This window comes from Porites lutea, chromosome 6 (genome assembly GCF_958299795.1).
Source record: "Porites lutea chromosome 6, jaPorLute2.1, whole genome shotgun sequence".
NCBI classification, from domain to species: Eukaryota; Metazoa; Cnidaria; class Anthozoa; order Scleractinia; family Poritidae; genus Porites; species Porites lutea.
In genome coordinates, this window is record NC_133206.1 from 9,415,076 (window position 1) to 9,433,055 (window position 17,980).

General features: G+C 38.9%; 1 protein-coding gene across 1 annotated transcript in view; it reads left to right on the top strand.

Annotated features, from left to right (window-relative positions):
* Window positions 1-2,111: 2,111 nt before the first annotated feature.
* The window catches only part of LOC140941852 (uncharacterized), a 16,280-nt gene continuing 411 nt past the window's right edge, over window positions 2,112-17,980 (top strand). Inside the window, exons 1-5 of the mRNA XM_073390858.1 lie at window positions 2,112-2,265; window positions 6,095-6,211; window positions 6,768-6,890; window positions 8,543-8,659; window positions 9,791-9,927. Coding sequence (XP_073246959.1) covers window positions 2,112-2,265; window positions 6,095-6,211; window positions 6,768-6,890; window positions 8,543-8,659; window positions 9,791-9,927 — 648 coding nt within the window. The remainder of the gene's footprint in view (window positions 2,266-6,094; window positions 6,212-6,767; window positions 6,891-8,542; window positions 8,660-9,790; window positions 9,928-17,980) is intronic.

Below are 17,980 nucleotides of genomic sequence, written 5' to 3' on the forward strand. Positions count from 1 at the left end.
TTTTAATGTTTCTCTTAATTTAACGGGCATTTTGTAATTTCCTAATTTGACTGAATTTAAAGGCAAAGACGTTTTTGAGCGACGTACGTCAACCGGAAGCTAGCGGTCCTTTTTCATCTTTGGTCGGTGATCTGCCCAAAATTTTGGAAAAAATTGTCTCTATAATAGTAAAGACACTAAGAAATAAAAGTCAAGGTGCATTAAAATGAAAAAAGACCTCACTTGCGGTAGTCTGCTACACGGCCGTTTTTAGTGTCGTCACGCAACGCTCCTCCCCACTAAGCGTTGCGTGACGACACTAAAAACGGCTGTGTAGCAGACTACACTTGCGGTTGACTTGCGTCGCTCAAAAACGCCTTTGCTGAAGCTCCCTATCAATGCCGTTTTCACTTCCGTCGCCGTCGTCCTTTTGAAGCTATCACGACAATACATTTGCTTGATTAATTCGCTTACGTTACAATAAACCGCTTGAGGGAATACTTTAAAACCAGTTTGGTTGCTCTAACAGGCCCAAAGGAAAACATTAATAAGTCACGTCATCGATTTTGCAGTACTGCATAACCCAAGAATTCCCCTTGTGGGGTCACGTAGGGGAAGTTTCCTTGTTACAGTCAACGCCCGATAACTCGAAACTTCAAGGGAAATCGAAAGGGGTTCGAGTTAGCGGGAGTTCGAAGCAAATAACCGGAAATAAGAAAATGGGATGGGGAATGAATGCAAGTAACATGCGCACTTCAAAACTTGATTGATACACAATGCTGGACACTGTATTTAAACTGGACTGACTAAATAGTAAAGACAAAGACCATATGGTTTTTAAAATAATTTCAACATTTCGGACTGCAGTATACTTGTGTTTTCGACTTGTCAGGCGTTAAAACATGGTTAAGTTATCGAGGGTAAATATCGAGGGTAAAACGTGGGATTTGACTTGGCATATTTATTACTATTTAGTTTCGTACCACACGGCATGTGCGGGAACCCTCAGATAAAATTGCCAACAAAAAGTTTGTTACAACATACGCTACAATTACAAACGCGCGCGCAGAATTTGAATCAAAAAACTATTGCGTGACAACGGAAGATGTAAAGCTGCTAAGAAGGAATTTGCGCGCGTGCTTGTAGGAAGTTACAAGTTTGTTTCGCTTGTTTAAGCTTGCCAGATTGGGTCTGCAAATGATAAAATATTTTTCCCACATGTACAAATTACAGCGATTTGAAGCGAGGGTAAATTTATAGAGAAATTATCTGAAGGTAAACAAAAATTGCTTCGAATTAGCGGGAAATTCGAGTTTCCGAGGGTAAAATTGTAGTAAATGCATGAAAGAAATCCAGGGGAAATCGATTTAGGTTCGAGTTTGCGCAAAGTTCAAATTAGCTAGGGCTCGAGCTATCGGGAGTCTACTGCAGTTTTAGTCAATCATAGTGAGCCTAGCTACCTTACTGGTACTTACGCGGGTGGACAGTATTTGGCAGGGGTTTATTTGCGCGATTTCAAGAGGCAAATATGATATGATAAAAATGGCGAAATTTCGCGATTTAAGCGTCCTGAACTTTATTTAATTTAGCTAAACTGGAACAAGCAACGTGTAAAATGTTTCCAAATGAACGTTAATTCACTAATTACAACTAATGTCGATACATATCATTTATTTTTTTGCTTTTACAAGTTGAAAGGTTTTTTCTATGACATTTGAGTTTCAGCTTAAATTTCGCGATTTTTTTTACAATCGCGAAAGACGTGAAATGAAAGACCCAAGAAATTAAGTACCATTATTTCGTATATAAACTGGAACCTAGTTTTGGTGGTCGCGATGGACGGTGTGATGGTTGTTCCGTTTGGTTTTTGTAGTTTGTTTCATGAAGCCTTGTTCCCATATCTGCTCTGTTGGTGTGCATGGGCATGCTCAGTGTTCTTGTCCCATGGATATGATTCTTGCTGAAAACAATTCTACTGGCAGAGGTTAGTTGTCTTATCACTACTATGAGTGACAATTTAAGAAGTGAAATGATTTACAATAAAGAAAGGAACACTATTAATTTTACTGTTTGTAACTAACTGACAGTGTTTTAGCACCTGTCTTTTAAGACAGTGAAAAGTTGCTGCCAAAATGTATGAAATTTATCAAGAAAATTATTCTTTAACAGCTCCGAAGACGTGTGATCCAGAGCAATTTACTTGTTCCAACGGACAATGCATTCCTCAAGGCTGGATCTGTGATGACAGCGAGGACTGCAATGATGGTTCCGACGAACAAAACTGCCGTAAGTCTCTTTACTAACGTTTCTACCTGGAATGATTTCTTTGAATGTAGGAATACCTTCGGTTAAGCGGAGATCCGTGTGACCCTCGCTTATGCCCGGTTAATAGAGATGTCCTGTCATTGCAATTTTGTCGTACAGAAAATGAGGGGAAAACGTTTTGGAATTTCAGACCATGTCCGCTAAATTAATTCGGTGTCTGTTTAATAAATGTTTAATCAATCAATCAGTCAATCAATCAATCAATCAATCAATCAAACTTTATTTAACGAGGGTGACACGTAATACAGTCGACTCTCTCTTAACGGACACCTCTATAAGACAGACACCTCTGTAAAACAGACACCTAGAGTTGGTCCCTGCCCTTCTTTACTCCCTTCATTTGACTCTCTATAAGACGGACACTTACTGCCGGTCCCAATCTGTCCCCCAATCTGTCCGTCTTAGAGGGAGTTGACTGTAGTGGAAAAAAACACTAACAAACTTGTGGCCCTCACCTATGGGATAGATTACGGTTGTGTTTTCACTAGGCCGATTTACTAGCTAAACATTCATTATAGGGTTTTGTTTAGGGACGGACCATTAGAAAACTAAGTGGGGAGAGGGGGGGGGGCGGGCGAAGTACAAAAAAATATTCGCTCAAGGAGAAATTAAATGAAGAAAAATTCATGGCCTTAAAAATTCATACAAGGAATCTGATGACGAAAAAAAAAAGCTGCGGCTCAAAAATTCCCCACCCACCCATAGCTTTTCTCATGGTCCGTCCCCTACAAACCGACTTTTACTATTTGAACGTGACAACTGTTTACACTGTGAAATTTAACCCGCAATCTAAGCCGCTAACTCAGAGGATTCAAATAGCTGAAAGCGCGCCATAATCAAAAATGGCGGGGGACGAAGCGCTTGTAATGACTTCTCTAGTGATTACTTTCGCCTTTTTTTTGCAAAGGAGAAGGAGTTTTATTCAGCGAATGAGGCTTATGTCTCGCTGCTTGAAGGGGGAGACGGATGAGGCATAAATGGTAGTGGAACTACTTAAAAAACTTGCGATGGGTTGTAATCAAGAGCCATAATGGGACAGAGACGGAAACGCCCAGTCTAGCCCTTGGGATATGTGAATTTCACCAAACGTATTTTTAGACTAATTAAACACTTAAATTAATCGGAAATTGGTTTCCCGAGAGGTCCGCAAACTTTTATTCAGCGCTGTCAAGTAATAATGGCGTCCCGCGTGGAGATGCGTTTCATCAACCAAAGTGATTTTGTAAAAAAAGGAAATGGTTTTCTCTTAAAAGGTTGTCCCGATTGGGAGCTAGATTCCTCGATTTCGTTGGAAATGACTGATTTCCTAGATGATATTTCAGTTTGTTTATTAGGAGGAATTGAAGTCCGCGGACAGCGATCCTGTTCATGAAATTTCAATTTCGGTACTGGAACCTCGGCAGGAAGAAATAAACAACAGCAAAAGGCAAACGGAGGAGTGGCAATAATCGTCGCACAAATCAATCGAAGCGGCCAAACGTCAATTCCAGTGAAGCGACGTCGACGCTCGATTCGAACGAAAACGCTAAAATGCAAGCAAATCACAGCAGAAATCAAAACAGGAAAGCAGCAGAGGTGCTAACAAAAAAAGGACTAGAAAGTAAACTTCCCCCATGTGTCAGAACTTCGTATCACAATAAGCTCTAACAATAAGTCATGAAAAACTTTGAAACCAATCAAAAGCAATGGCTAATCGAAGAAATACTCGACGCTCAGAACGTTGTATCTAAAACCTGTTTCTTCAGTGGCAGAGGACGCAAACAAAACCCGCCAAGTTCATTTGACGTTCGATGTTGTGGGCCTAGCGTGTCAAAACATTGTAGGAAACCATCACATTCGCGGACTAAAGAAAATCGCTTTTAGTTATTCAGATCCAGGAGGCACTTTGTAGAAAATTAAACAACCTAAAACCTTATTTAGCTGCAACAAAGAGCGTTAGTTTTGGATCAGAGGGCCAATCCTGCCGACCAGAAACAAAACCCACAGAAAATCAATGTGTGTCATGACCTCGCAATGTGAAACAAGCGGCAAAAATCACATTTGTTAAATCAAAACTTAGAACCCTCCAGAGCATAATCTACCCACCAGAAGGAAAAAACTTATTGGAACAAGCAGCATCATTTTAAGCACTGAAATGTGCTCATCAGGCTCATCTTAATATTGATGCCGAAATCTAGACGCCTGTAACTCTCACTCGAAAAGGGTCATCTTCAATATGCAACAGTCGATCGCTATCAGAATATTCTGCTTTGTTTGCTTTAAGGCAGTCACGTGTGGACTTGATGATGCTTCAAACAATCGATTAAAATGAGCGGACGTCCCAGGAATTAGATTTCCGTTTAATTACAACCTCTGAAAATAACTTTAGTGAAATTCACATATCCCGGCCAACGCCCTAAGATTCCCTCTCTGTCCCATTATGGCTCTTGGTTGTAATGCGGTAAACGGTTCTGCAAACGGGCACTCTGAAAAAGATAAGGACCTGGCCGAAGAACTGGAGAATCCAAGGGGGTCAGTGGGATTGTAAATCGAAAAAAAATGACTGTTGGAATCGTTTGCCATGTTGAAGTCGGCGTTGCTAAAACGAGGGTAAGGGTGAGGGAGAGGGAAGGGTAAGGGTACGGGTGGAGGGTGAGGGTGGGGGTGAGGTTAGGGTGAGGGATTGCTACTATAAGAAAAAAAAACAAGGAAAATATAACAGCTGTGCAACAATCGAGTTATGGATGCACGCAGGAGTTTGCTAAGCACTCAAGAAGCTGGAGTTGCTCTCGGCTACTCCTCGAGATATTTCTTCGTCAGAGAATCTGTATGGTTATCAAAACTAATCTCCTCATCAATTTCAAGTCCCAATAACTTAACGCTATCAACTTGTTCTAGTCGAGTCCCATTTAACTCAATATTGAGCTGTTTTTCCCTTGTGGTAAGCTTTGACTTCAAATTACTTTTACTGATAAGTATTGTCTTGGTCTTTGAAGAATTTAACGGCAGCTATTAACTGTGGCCCTGTCATCAACATTCGAGACCTCACGAGATAACTTATCTTCCAGTTCCTCGATACACTTATAGTCTACTGATCATATTAAAGTTGTTTCGTCGGCAAATAGATCTACTTGAGTATTTAAGTATAGGGGCTGGTCTTCAAAAAAGATCACAAACAAAAGAGGTCCTAAGATAGAGCCTTGGTGTACCCCTGATGTGATGGTCCTTGTGGATGAGTGACTCTTAAATGTAACATACTGCAATTGCGATCGTCAAGATAACATCTGAACCAGGCTAAGGCACTGGGATCCAGCCTATACACTTCAAGTTTAGTAAGGAGAATCGAATGGTCGACAATATAAAATGTTTTTTGAAGTCGACTGTTACAATTCCGTTGACTCGATCACAGTTCAAATTAAATTGGAGGGAGTCAATTAAATTAGCAAGTGTAGTCTCTGTACTGAGGATTTTTCTGAACTCTGTTTGATTGATATAATTAAGGTCATTGTTGAACAGACAATTTGATAAACAATCGTGCACATGCCGTTCTATCTCCTGGGAGAGCAATTACTCGTACATGTAATACGGAAATAGGGTGGTAGTTGTTTACATCACACAGTCGATCAGCCTTACGGAATGCAGTCACCCTGACGTTTTCCACAGTGATGGAAATTTAACTGGCGAGATCGCCTGTCATTCGCTTAAACCTAAAGTTGATATATTCGTATAACAGACGCAACCTTTGTTAGATTCTCAGAAGAAGGTTGAAATTAAATGACAAATCTCACTTTGGAATTTGATCCCTCAACAGCAAAATGCCCTAAAGACGAGGTAAGATGTGATGGAGGAAAATGCATCAGTGTGACGAAGCTTTGCGACGGTAACACCGACTGCGAGGACGGCTGGGATGAGGAGCAGGACAATTGTCGTAAGACTGAAGCTTCAGAGTCATTGTCCCTTTAACTCTGACATAAGCACGTATATTCGCTAAAGCCTGTTCTCATTTCTCTTCCTTTAATTCTGACTGAAGAGAATTTCTTTACAATCAAGGCCTTTTGGTGACGTTTCCTTTATTCTGACAATCTTCGCAGTAATTATCCTAACTTAAACGGACGTCAAAATAACAACCCTAAAGTTGATCTTTTCTGTCTTTCATTGCTCTGACTCGATAACGCCATACTACCGAAGCCAAAACCTCTCACAACTCGTTGTGTCTGACAGAAGTATCCAATGGCTTAAGGTTATGGACAAAGCGCAATCATTCTTTCCAGAAGCACAATTTAAGCGAATTTGGTCTATTGAATTTTCCACATGTTCTTCTCTTCTTCTTTAGCACACGTCCCGGGGGAGTGGGAACTAGTGAGGGTTGGTGCGGAGGCTCACTCCTTAGGTTTTTGTTTGACGATGTGCTGCTGGGTGTCTAAAACCTTTGCCATAATTAAGCAAAATAAATTTTTTCACAGATATACTTTTCCGCTTTGCAGCAATCAAATGTGCGAATGATGAATTCAGGTGCGCGACGGTTTGCATTACAAAAGATTGGGTTTGCGATAACCATGATGATTGTGGTGACGGTGCTGATGAGAGAGGCTGTGACGTCATTACAGGTACGCATGTTCCCTTTACTCAGCAGCAATAATCTTTATGGAAATCAATATGTTACAAATATAGACTGATTGCTTATAGCGAGGCTAATCGAGGCAAGTAGTTTGAGGGCATATCACTAACAGACCATAATACGCCACTTCCACATTTCTCATAATGCACCTTATTTGCCCCCCAAAATTTTGCATAACCTTTGTTCTTCATTTCTCCAGGGCATCACAATCGTCCCAAGAGAAATTGAAAACAATGCTTATGCTAAATTTTGGGGGGCAAATAAGATGCCTCAATAATGGCAAATGTGGAAGTGGCGTATACACTTTTCCAATATTTTTCCAATCCCGGGTTAGTGTTGTATTGTGTATATCTTAAGTATAGTGGTAAACAGTCTATAAGAAGGTTAGATGTCACGGTAATGTTATAGGCGTCATGCACAAAGGTAGAGGAAAGTTAAAGTAAAGCGAGGGCAAAGGGAAAATATTTTAAGAGATGGGTACGGGAAGGGCTTAAACCCTAATGAAATGTGTCACAATTCATCACGTGGAAAATTCTTTTTTGTTAAAGCAAAGTCTTATCTAGTTGTGGTTTGGCTGCCTGTCCCCAGGCAGTAAGGCCGTAGGCATATATATTTATCTATGTCATAAAAGGAAAGTGATATGCCTCTGGCTTTACACTAATATAACTCCGATTTTTGACGCGAAATGAGTAACATGATATTTCCAACAAAGCTTACTATCAATGAATTAAGACCCTGCATAGGTAAAATATTCCTTACGCTTTAATTTACTGAATCAAGAGCCATATTGACTGAATGAGTTCAGTTGACTTTGTCATAATCTAAACGGTTGTGTGAGGGTGGAAAACAGCAAAATAAATTTAATTCATATTTAGTAGTTCAGCATTTTACAATTGCGATTTAAGAAACATATTTAAATCCCTATCAGCATTCAAAAAATTGTATATGGTCAGCAAATAAAAGAAAATCCTACTTTATTTAATATAACATAATATAAATAAAAAACAACAAAGTTCTCAAAACCTAGGCCTGTGGAACACCACAAGAGGTTTTCTCTTTAAAAAAAAAAAAGAACTGTTTATTGAGAGATTAGGAAGAGAGACATCTTTTGCAGTAGAATATAATAATTGACGACAGCGTATGCTTTTTCGACAAAACGCCAACTTAAAACTAGTCTCCCTCGCAGCCGTTATTTGGGTGTCGCGCAACGCAAAAAAAACAGACGAAAAACAGACTTATAATTAGTAGGGTCGGTTTCGCATCATCATTAAAATCGGCATGTTTACGGCATGCTTGAATTTAGAGGCGAAGGATTTACTCTCCACCGAAATGTGTTCACAATCTCCTCACTCGAGACGAATGTGTTGATGCTGCGAACGTCAGTAAGGCAAGCATTTTCCCTTTTTTAGTGCTTCTTAACAAGTCCCTCTCTGTCTTGTACATAGAGACGCCGTTTGCTCTCAAAAATCCATGTCCTTTTTTAAGCTACAGTCATCTCTTTCTGGTCATGCAGTCACATCGCACAGTTCTGGCTCGATTGTTTTAACTGATATTTAATTTTTATTTTTGTTAAGGTTCCCCAGAGTATTAGCCTTGAAAAATAGATGAAAAATCTCATTCGGCCATGCTATTCCTCAACAGAAAAATGCCTTGAAGGTGAGATGAGGTGTGATGGACGAAAATGCATCAATGTGACGAAGCTTTGCGACGGTATATCCGATTGCAAAGACCTTTCGGATGAGGAGCAGGACAAATGCCGTAAGTCTGAAGCTTCACTATTAGTCATTGTCCCTTTAACCCCTAATATTAATTAAAATCAGCATGTATATTCTTTTAGCTGCTCTCAATAACCCCCCCTATAATTCTGAAAAGAGAATTTCTACAGCAATCAAAAAGGTGCAAAACTTATAAAAATGTAGTGGTGGTGGTGGTGGTGCTGGAGGGAAAGCAAAAGAAATGTGGAGAAGGAAAAAAGGAAAGAGGGAAAGTGAAAAAATTGTTTTTCGTGGTAGAAAGAGCTACAAAGTTTGCCTTTATTTTCATTAAATATGCGCTATTGCGCGCCAAGAATCAGTGACCCTAGACACGAGTAGTCCCCATTTTTCCTCAGGAAAATCACCCCACGCGAGAAAGACGAGACGCGGCGGTGAGAGTTTTCTCTCTCACCGACGCGCCTCGCCTTTCTTGCGTGGGTTTATTTTCACGCGCGCCCGCGCGTTTCACTCTCTATGGGGACTACTCGTAGCCTACAGTGACCCCGAACTATAGAAATTTGTTGGACAATGAAAGCAGAGGGAAATAGGCCATTTGCACGATGGCGTCATCTTACTACTACGACCAGAATTCTTTTCGTTTTTCTTTTCATATTTAACTTTAGTAGCCCCAGTGAGGTTTAAATAACAAAAGCCGTAATTTGCACAAGAAAAGTAAAACCCTGAAGGATCCTGGTCATAGTAGTAAAATGACACCATCATGCAAATGGCCTATAGAACTTGCATAGTCTTAGTCAACCAAACAAAAAACCAAGTCTTCCTCGACCTAAAAATGACTAGAAAACCAGTCTAATGGCTTAACCGCATTACCTTATCTTAATGAGATTCCTCCGCATCTTATTCATGAGATAAAGACAAAAGGCCATGATGTCATTGGCGTTAATGTATCCACCCTTAAATTAATGAGATTCCCCCTCGAAAATAAGTATAAACTCGGTCCCTTCTATACTATTGTTGTTTCAGGCAAAAAAAGACCAAACGTTGATTTAAAACGTTTTAGTAGAATCTATTTGCTTCTTATTCTTCATTTAATAATATTAAAAGCTTTAACGAATTTATTCTCAGCTTAAAACAAAATGTCGTAGAAAGTTCTTCAAAGTGGACTTTTTGTTTTCAGTGCCGACCAAAGTCAAGAAGACATCGAGCTCAGTCAATGTCGGTTTAGCTGTTGGATTATGTTTTGGTATCCTCATACTGATTACTTGCCCGATCGTAGGAAAGTTGTGGTATCGTAGGTCAAGACATGCTAAAAAGGTGAACCTTTACGTCGTTTACATGGATGTGTAACAAAACCAACAGCCAGCAAGCATTTAATTGTTTGTTTGCTGCCATTTTGAAACTTTTACATCGATTTTTTTACATCGATGACAATAACTCGGAGCAATGCACTGTGAGAAACGCAGAATGTCCTTCCAGAGTCGGTACGACAGTTATCGAAACAGTTCTTTCTAAACCGGTTTATCACTGTATTTGATGTTCATATGTATGTAATAGAATGCCAAAACTCGTGTGCTGATAAAAAAGAGACAACTATAAAAGAAAAAAAGGAAAAAGTTTGCGGTTTCTTGCGAGACACGAACCAACTTTCCCTTAAAATCAGTTACTTGCGTTTTATCCATCATACGAAATCTAAACATCCCCCTTTGACAAAGGGAACGAACGTTTCCAAACAAGTTTAGCTTAAATGGCCGAGAGAGGGTATGATTTTGCTTTCACTTCAAGGACTGTAGGGATTTTTTTAGTTCTTAGGTAATTTGCTTTGCTTAGTGGGAGCAAAAATATTTCGTCTTCTTGATCGGTCCGAGTCCTCCATGACCCTTGAAACTCGGATGGAGAGAGTAACAGTGCACTTGTCGATATAATCTTTGTGATATTTGTTTGTTTGTTTATTTGTTTTTTTTTTTTCGTTTGCACCCAATGAAGGGAAACTATAGGAATATCACTGACGAAGTAATTGTAAACGTCCCAGCAGTTTCATTATTGGAAGGCGTTTCACGGAGCAAAACCACGACAGTTTGATAGTTGGGGACAGGAAGCGACGAAGTAGTATAAGTCGACTGATCTGGCAGGTAAAAGAGCATGTCCCATTCATACCGACTAGACATGTTTCATTTAATCAGGTTTAGGTTTCTACACAGGATTCAAATGAAATTCAACATGTTTAATTTGTAATGTGCACTAAATTTGCAATCAACTTAAGTTAGTAATCAGCTTTTGTGAAGAAAATAATTTTAAACCGTGTTTAACTAAACAGCTTTTAAACATGTTTAACCTTTGGTGTGAATGGGGCAACGTAAGCTAACTTTTGGTCAGCGGAGACCAGGGGAAAATTGACGCAGTTACTGGGTGCATTTTGCAATTTTGAAGGCCCTTAAAATACAAAAAGGGAAATTCTTGACAAGGTGATAAGATAAAGTACAATTAATACGCATTGTAATCAGCCTTGTGTCTTTTTTTCTTATCTGCTGACTGGATCTTTGAATTCGTACCTCCTCGCTACTGAAATATCTCTATCCCTGGTCCATGTAATTATTTTCGTTTAAAAGCTCCAGCTCTCTCCCGCGTGTAACCCTAGCATTGTCGTCAAAACGGCTGTAGTTTTTTGTAAAAACGTTTTCAAATATCCAGTCAGGTTAGTCTTTGCATTATTCATCTACATTTTTCAATACTTTTATTTTTAATTTATTTTTGTTCCTGTTGTTGGGTATTATCCCCGAAAAACCCTCGGCTTTTGGGACGAAAATAACGGATGTATATATGTAAGGTATTGTTCAGTTTTATAACAATGATGACCTGATGTGGGTTAAGAGAAAAAGGTGACACTGAAATAAAAGCATAAGGGCTAGAATTAACATTTGTGAATACTATAACATTTGAATTGAAAAACTAATAGAAATAAGAATAAAATTAAGGTCAGGTTGCTGTTTGGTTCTTATGTTCTTATTATGGTTTAATAAAAATTGTAATGCATCAGTCTGGTAAGAAATTAAAAACCATAATTATTGAGCCTGGATGTTTAAACGTTCTCCCGCCCATCCACCCCTCTGGATTTCCTTGTTGAGCCGGTAGGAAGATATCTTTCCCTTCCCTAAGAGGCTACGTATATGGCATGAAATGCGGGTAATGCGGCCGTCTTCTCAGGACCAAGGGCTTTCGCGATTGGCTGTAACTTTATCGATCGATGCCTTGCGCCCCTTTCAGTGACAAAGGACCATTACAAGGTTTTCGCCTTGATTCATCTGGACCAGCTACCTCTCTTTCGTATCTTTCTCTTGCTCTTTTTAACATACCTGAGTGCGTGGTATCTTGATAGCATTTGCTTTGCCATGAGCACTTTTTCGTCAATGTCTTTAAATGAAACGTCGTTGAAAACTGACCACAACTCTAACTTCACATCTCCATATTTCGCACGTTCTTTGATTGCACTTAAAAGCTTTCCATGAGGACTGGGTTTTCAACAAGATTATCTTCCCTCGATCAGTCCGCGGCATAGCGGGAGATAGCGGGGATTCAATGCGAACAATGCCGGGATTTAACGCACATTATCATTCATTCAAAATATTTCCACAATTCTGATTGGCACACGCATAATTCACCATAACCAGTTACTGATGGCCAAACTTGGAAGAATTTAAATGTGTTTAACGAGGAAATGACGTCAAAAATGCAGCCTTCTACAGGTTAATGCACCGTTAACCGAGAAGACCTGGGGACGAGATTTAGTTGTTTTCGTTGTAAAAACTAAAACGGCGGACACTTCACTCGTTTCAAGAGTAAGAACTACAGCTGGAACTAGGCGAAATAATGGCTAAAAACATGGCAAAAACAGCAAGAAGACAACTCGGAGGGCGACATCTGCTATTTGGAGAATATTTGCGGAGCTGGACAAACCTAAACGTAAACTATCGAAGATAAACTTAACATCGATGCAGGTAAGCTTGTTTTAGCTATGTTTTTAAACTAGGACTTATTTTGAATGAATAATAAAACGATTATCGAATTCGGCTTTCGTATCATATGAAGAATTATGGAGATCTCGGAGGGTGTTATCCGCCTCGGCCTACGGCCTCGACGGATAACACTCTCCTCGATCTCCATAATTCTTCATAAGATATTCAGCCTCATTCATTAATTCTGTTAATTGTTAAATTAACAAAATGTTCGCCCAGTTATCGGGGGAATTAACAAAATACTTGTTTTACCCATGTCATGAGCGGGGATTTAACAGTACTACGAATTTTCGGAAGCGGGGATAGAAGCGGGGATTTAACATGAGTGATTAATTAATAAGGATAAGCCTTGTTTTCTAAAGTGTATGTCGGCAGAAGAGAGATGATGCCGCTTTTGAGGGGCACCCAACGTCAGTTTTCGGAAAATATCTGTTCGGGGGACTATTTGAGATCTAGAATTTTCGGAACATTTGTGGTAAAATTTCTTGCTCGCCTACCTCTCAGTAGGATTTTCGAACATCTAAAAAATGGTATAATTGCCAATTTTTAACGAATTTTTACGCTAAAAAGGTCACCTAGAATTTTCGGGAGCCTTTCTTCTGGCTTAAATTTTCGAAAAGGTGAGTTTTGATCCCTATAATGTTCGGATCACTAGACTTTCAGCTAGGAAATCCGAACAGATGAAAAATTTTCCGGGGATAAAAATATGCCTATATCTACCGTTTAAATACTAAAATACGTTTAACAATGCTATGTTTAAGTGGTTATGAACTATATTCTCGTTGGGTGCCCCTGGCTTTTCCTCTCCAGTTTCCCTTTTCTTGCCTGATTGTCATAGGCTTGTCTTAATTTTGGGTAACTATGTTTTGAAAATCCTGTCAGGTTACCTAGCTTTTGAATTTCTTACTTACACATTTTGTAATTATTATTTTAAAGTTAGTTTTGTTGTTGTTGTTGGCTATCACCCATGAAAGACCTCTTTGTGTCCAGAATATCGGATATATCGGTGTAATCTATGTAAAGTATTTTAAGTTTGTTTAACCAAGGTGACCTTATGGGTAAAGAAAATGAATTAAGAATAACAATGAAATAAAAGCATAAGCGCTAGAATTGACGTAGATACAATGAAATTGAAATCATTGCTGACAAACTCGAACGGAGAAATGTTAAAGATAAACGTAAGATACAAGGATGCAGTGTGACTATTATGCTCCTAAAATGGATGAAGAGGAAAATTTGTCATGTAATCTGGTAAGAAATTAAAACATCTTTTGCCTGGATGTTTAAAAACGGGCCTGGGAATTCATGGCGAGGGTGTGTCGCCGGTTCTCCAAATCTTGACCCTATTTCAGACCAAAAAATGAAATTCTTTCTTATTTATAATACGTTCATACACTTCCTTATATATTAGTTTCCTCGAAAACCATACCCGATTCCAGACCGAAGTGGGCAAAGCCTATACCCGTTTTCAAACCGAAACGGCGCAAAAACCATACCCTTTGTAGCGGCACCTACCGTACTGGCTTATACAAGGGATCTCCACCGGTGTTCTTAATTATTTGCGCACTTTTGTTCTGGAGTGCAAGCATAACCTTTTGTAGCACAGCCTGGACAAGTTGAAGTTCTCTAAATACTTGAACCATCAGACAGTTCATTCTGCGCAATATTTCCATAGTTAAAAACAGATGGATAAATTCAACACTGATCTCCAGCAGGTTATTGCTCCTCCCTTAATTCGTATGAGGATAAAACAGTCATAGCTTGAAGGCTACTGTATGACGTAAAGAGGACATGGCTAAAGAAGACATCAGGTCATATGAAGTGGTGCGCATTATGATGCGCTCGCTTTTCGATTTTCAACGTTTCCGGCTTCGCTTTTCCAACGCCCGGGGTGGGGGGCGGTAATCCTGGGAACTCTTGGTGGGGGAATTTGCGTGTTGCCTCTTTGCGTGACGCCTCTTTGCGTTATGCCTTTTTGCGTGTTGGCTCTTTGCGTGATGCGTTTTTGCGTGTTGCCTCTTTGCGTGATGCGTTTTTGCGTGTTGCCTCTTTGCGTTATGCCTCTTTGCGTGTTGCCTTTTACCGTGATGCATTTTTCTGCGTGATACCTATATGATAGTGGCTTTTTTAGTGTTTCTTCCTTTTACCGTGGTCTTTTTTTTACCAACTTTGACTCGATATATTTCAGATTTGACTTAACCCTTTTCACTTTTAGGTTATTGAATTTTGTCATAGATATACCTTCATAGACGAAGGCCATGATCAACTTAGGCAAGTGTGTACATTTCAATAACAAGGGCACAACACGAAAACAAGAATCTGTGGCTGCTCTAATGTCAAGTACGTATGATTTTTCGACCACCTACCAGCTATTTGCGGAATATTATGGCAAGAAACACGATCTTTGCAAAAAACCGCTCGATAAATTTTTTTATAAATTCGACAATCTGGAGATCAATTATCAATAAATATTCCCTGCAAGTTTCAAGAACATTGAAAACAGGGAAGGCTTTTAAATAGGGCCTCAAATATAACCAATTTTTCCCCCGATTTTGTGTTTACAAGTGAGCGTTCTCATTGTTCACTGGCATTGTTTTCAAGTTTCATATGCACGTGAACAACTAGCAAAAGATATAAATTTTCGCTTTTCTTAGCGGCTGTGGGCATTTAGCTATTTCCGAGCGATCTTTAGCGCTCGAATTCTTGTATTTTACACCGCAGTTGCCGTCCATTTTCTTCATTTATATTGATCCGACATTCATCTCTGTGCTCTGTACTTTCGGTCTTTATAATTACGCGACCTGTTTACATATGTCTGGGGAAAATACAAAGTGGGTGGCTTTAAAGCAATCTTTCTTTATCTTAAATGCTTAGAGCAGTGAAATGAACGGGAACACTCCGAAATAATAATAACAACAACATTTGATCATGAATTCATTTGCACGTGGTATCTTAATGCCTTTTCGCTTGTTGTACGTTTGACATAGTTGTTTACAAGGAATGCAGATTGCTGTTAAACGAAAGTGCAAGTGGGTTTTAAAATATATTTGGGTATATTTTATGGTGCGTGATGGAATCGTAGATTTATGTTGTGGGGACTATGTTATGTGATTAGTAATCCTTTGGATAATAATAATCAATGAAGATGTCTGCTGGAAATTTGTGAAAGTTATGATCTGGATTCTTTAAATAATACACCCACAAGAATATCTTCTCAGCGTTCTTCATGTTTAGATGTTATCCTGACGAATGTTCCAGGTTATTTCAGGGAATCAGGACTTTTGGAGGTTGGCCTCAGTGATCATTGCCTAGTTTATACAGTTCTAAATAAGAAATTTCGCACCTAACCGCAACCTAGCTAAGCCGAAATTATCCGGGTGCACCTTTTCAAGAACTTTGATGAAGGCTCTTTTTGTAGCGACCTTAGTCTGGTTCCTTTTTTTACGGCTCAATTACGTCTTTGATGACCCTGACAATGTATATTGGGCTTGGGAAAAATTGTTCGTTGAAGCTCTGGATGACCATGCTCCAGTTGAATCGTTTCCACCTAGACATCGCGATTAATTTCAATTTACAAATCCTGAATTACGGGAAGTGATGAGAGAGCGTAATCATGATCGCTGTAAAAAGCAGTTCAACAAGTCAAGAAAGCTTCAGTTGAAGACTGGGAATGGTTTCGACAACTAAGAGACAGAGCTGTTAGCATGAGAAGGAAAAGAGTAAGAAATCACTTTTCTAGAATCTGCAAAGTTAAACATATCATTTAGATCAAATAATAAAAGAACGATGGGGAATCTTAAGATAAACAGAGCTACTGGACATGATCAAATTCCAGTTCGAGCCGTCAAAGAATCCGCTGAAATTCTGTGTCAGCCTTTCAGCTGTTTAGTGAATTTTCTATTTGAAACGGGAAAAGTGCCTTCGAGTTGGAAATTAGGTGAAATTGTCCACAAAAAAAATTGTACATTAACAAAGACAAAGTATCGCCCTATAACAATCCTGCCGGTCTTATCCAAAGTTTTTAAAAAAACTCTTTCACTCAAGGCTTGCTTCACACTTTGAAGATGTTATGATCATAATAATGTCTTTGCATATAGAGATTACAATCGATGCGACACAGCTATCCTTAGTCTAACTGAACAATTCATGATAGATAATCACAAAGTTATTAGTTTGGTGTCTATGGAATTGTCAAAAGCATTTGACACCCTTCCCCATGATCTTATTGTCAAAAACCTTGAAGATTACGGTAGAGACTCAAAAGTTATCAATCTCGTTACGAATTATTTAAGTGACAGACAACAACGTGTCAGTGTTTTTTTTTTATTGATATCTATATCTTTATAAAATAATTTTGTAATTCGCTTATTTCTAAGAGCGACGATTTTATTAATAAACCAGACTTATTATTAAGAGAGGGCGGCTATTAGATCATTTACGGGAAGTAACACTCAAGGGCTGCCCAATATACAAGTATGATTTTAAGACCACCAACTATTAACGGATTATTTTGAAATGTTATTTCAAGAAATGAGACTCTTTGTTTACTTTTTTTTTTTGCTAAGTAGAAGGAAGGCACCTGAAAGTAGCCCTTTCCAGACTTTCTTAAAATCAAAGACTGCCGACACTAAAGAACTGTATGATCTGCTTTCCGACCTTTCCGGAATATATGGTAATTCTGGGAATAATCGGAACCGCGCTTAAATGAGACTGCTGTTAATTTATAAACAAGAAAGTCTAAGCGTTTCATACGTAACCCACCCTAAAAATGTCGTCACAAAAAAAATGAATCTCTTCAAGTAACGCTTGGCGTACCCTATAGGAGCAACGAATTCCAGATGGAATATATATTAAATAACACCTGATAAAACTTTTAATAAAACTGTAGAACTGAGCGCAAAGGGAATACAGTCAAGGCAAGATAAATGTGTGATGCCGTGAAAAGCTTATTAAAATTATTGCCTTCGACTGCGTTTGGGTAAACTGTTTAGAACCGGTCATACTTTATGGTTATCTCATTTTGTATCAGAAACACAACGTTCCACTTTCTGCCGCGGTTCTTTGGAAAACGCAAACTCTTTAGAAAAGTACATTGTGATAATATTTACAAAAATGAACAATTATAAAAGTAGCTAATAGGGAACTTCGATATTAACATTTAAAATCCATTCAAAAGACAACTTGTACTGAATTCTCTTGCCCTTTCTAGGATGCGACAAGCGATTGTCTTTGGACATTTGGCATTTGCCGGAAAAAAGATGTTTCGATCTTATGCCCTATTATGTTAATTCATTGACTTTGCTTGTGAAAATAGAAGACTTTTAACCCCTTTTTCACCTGTTTGGTGAATAATTCAC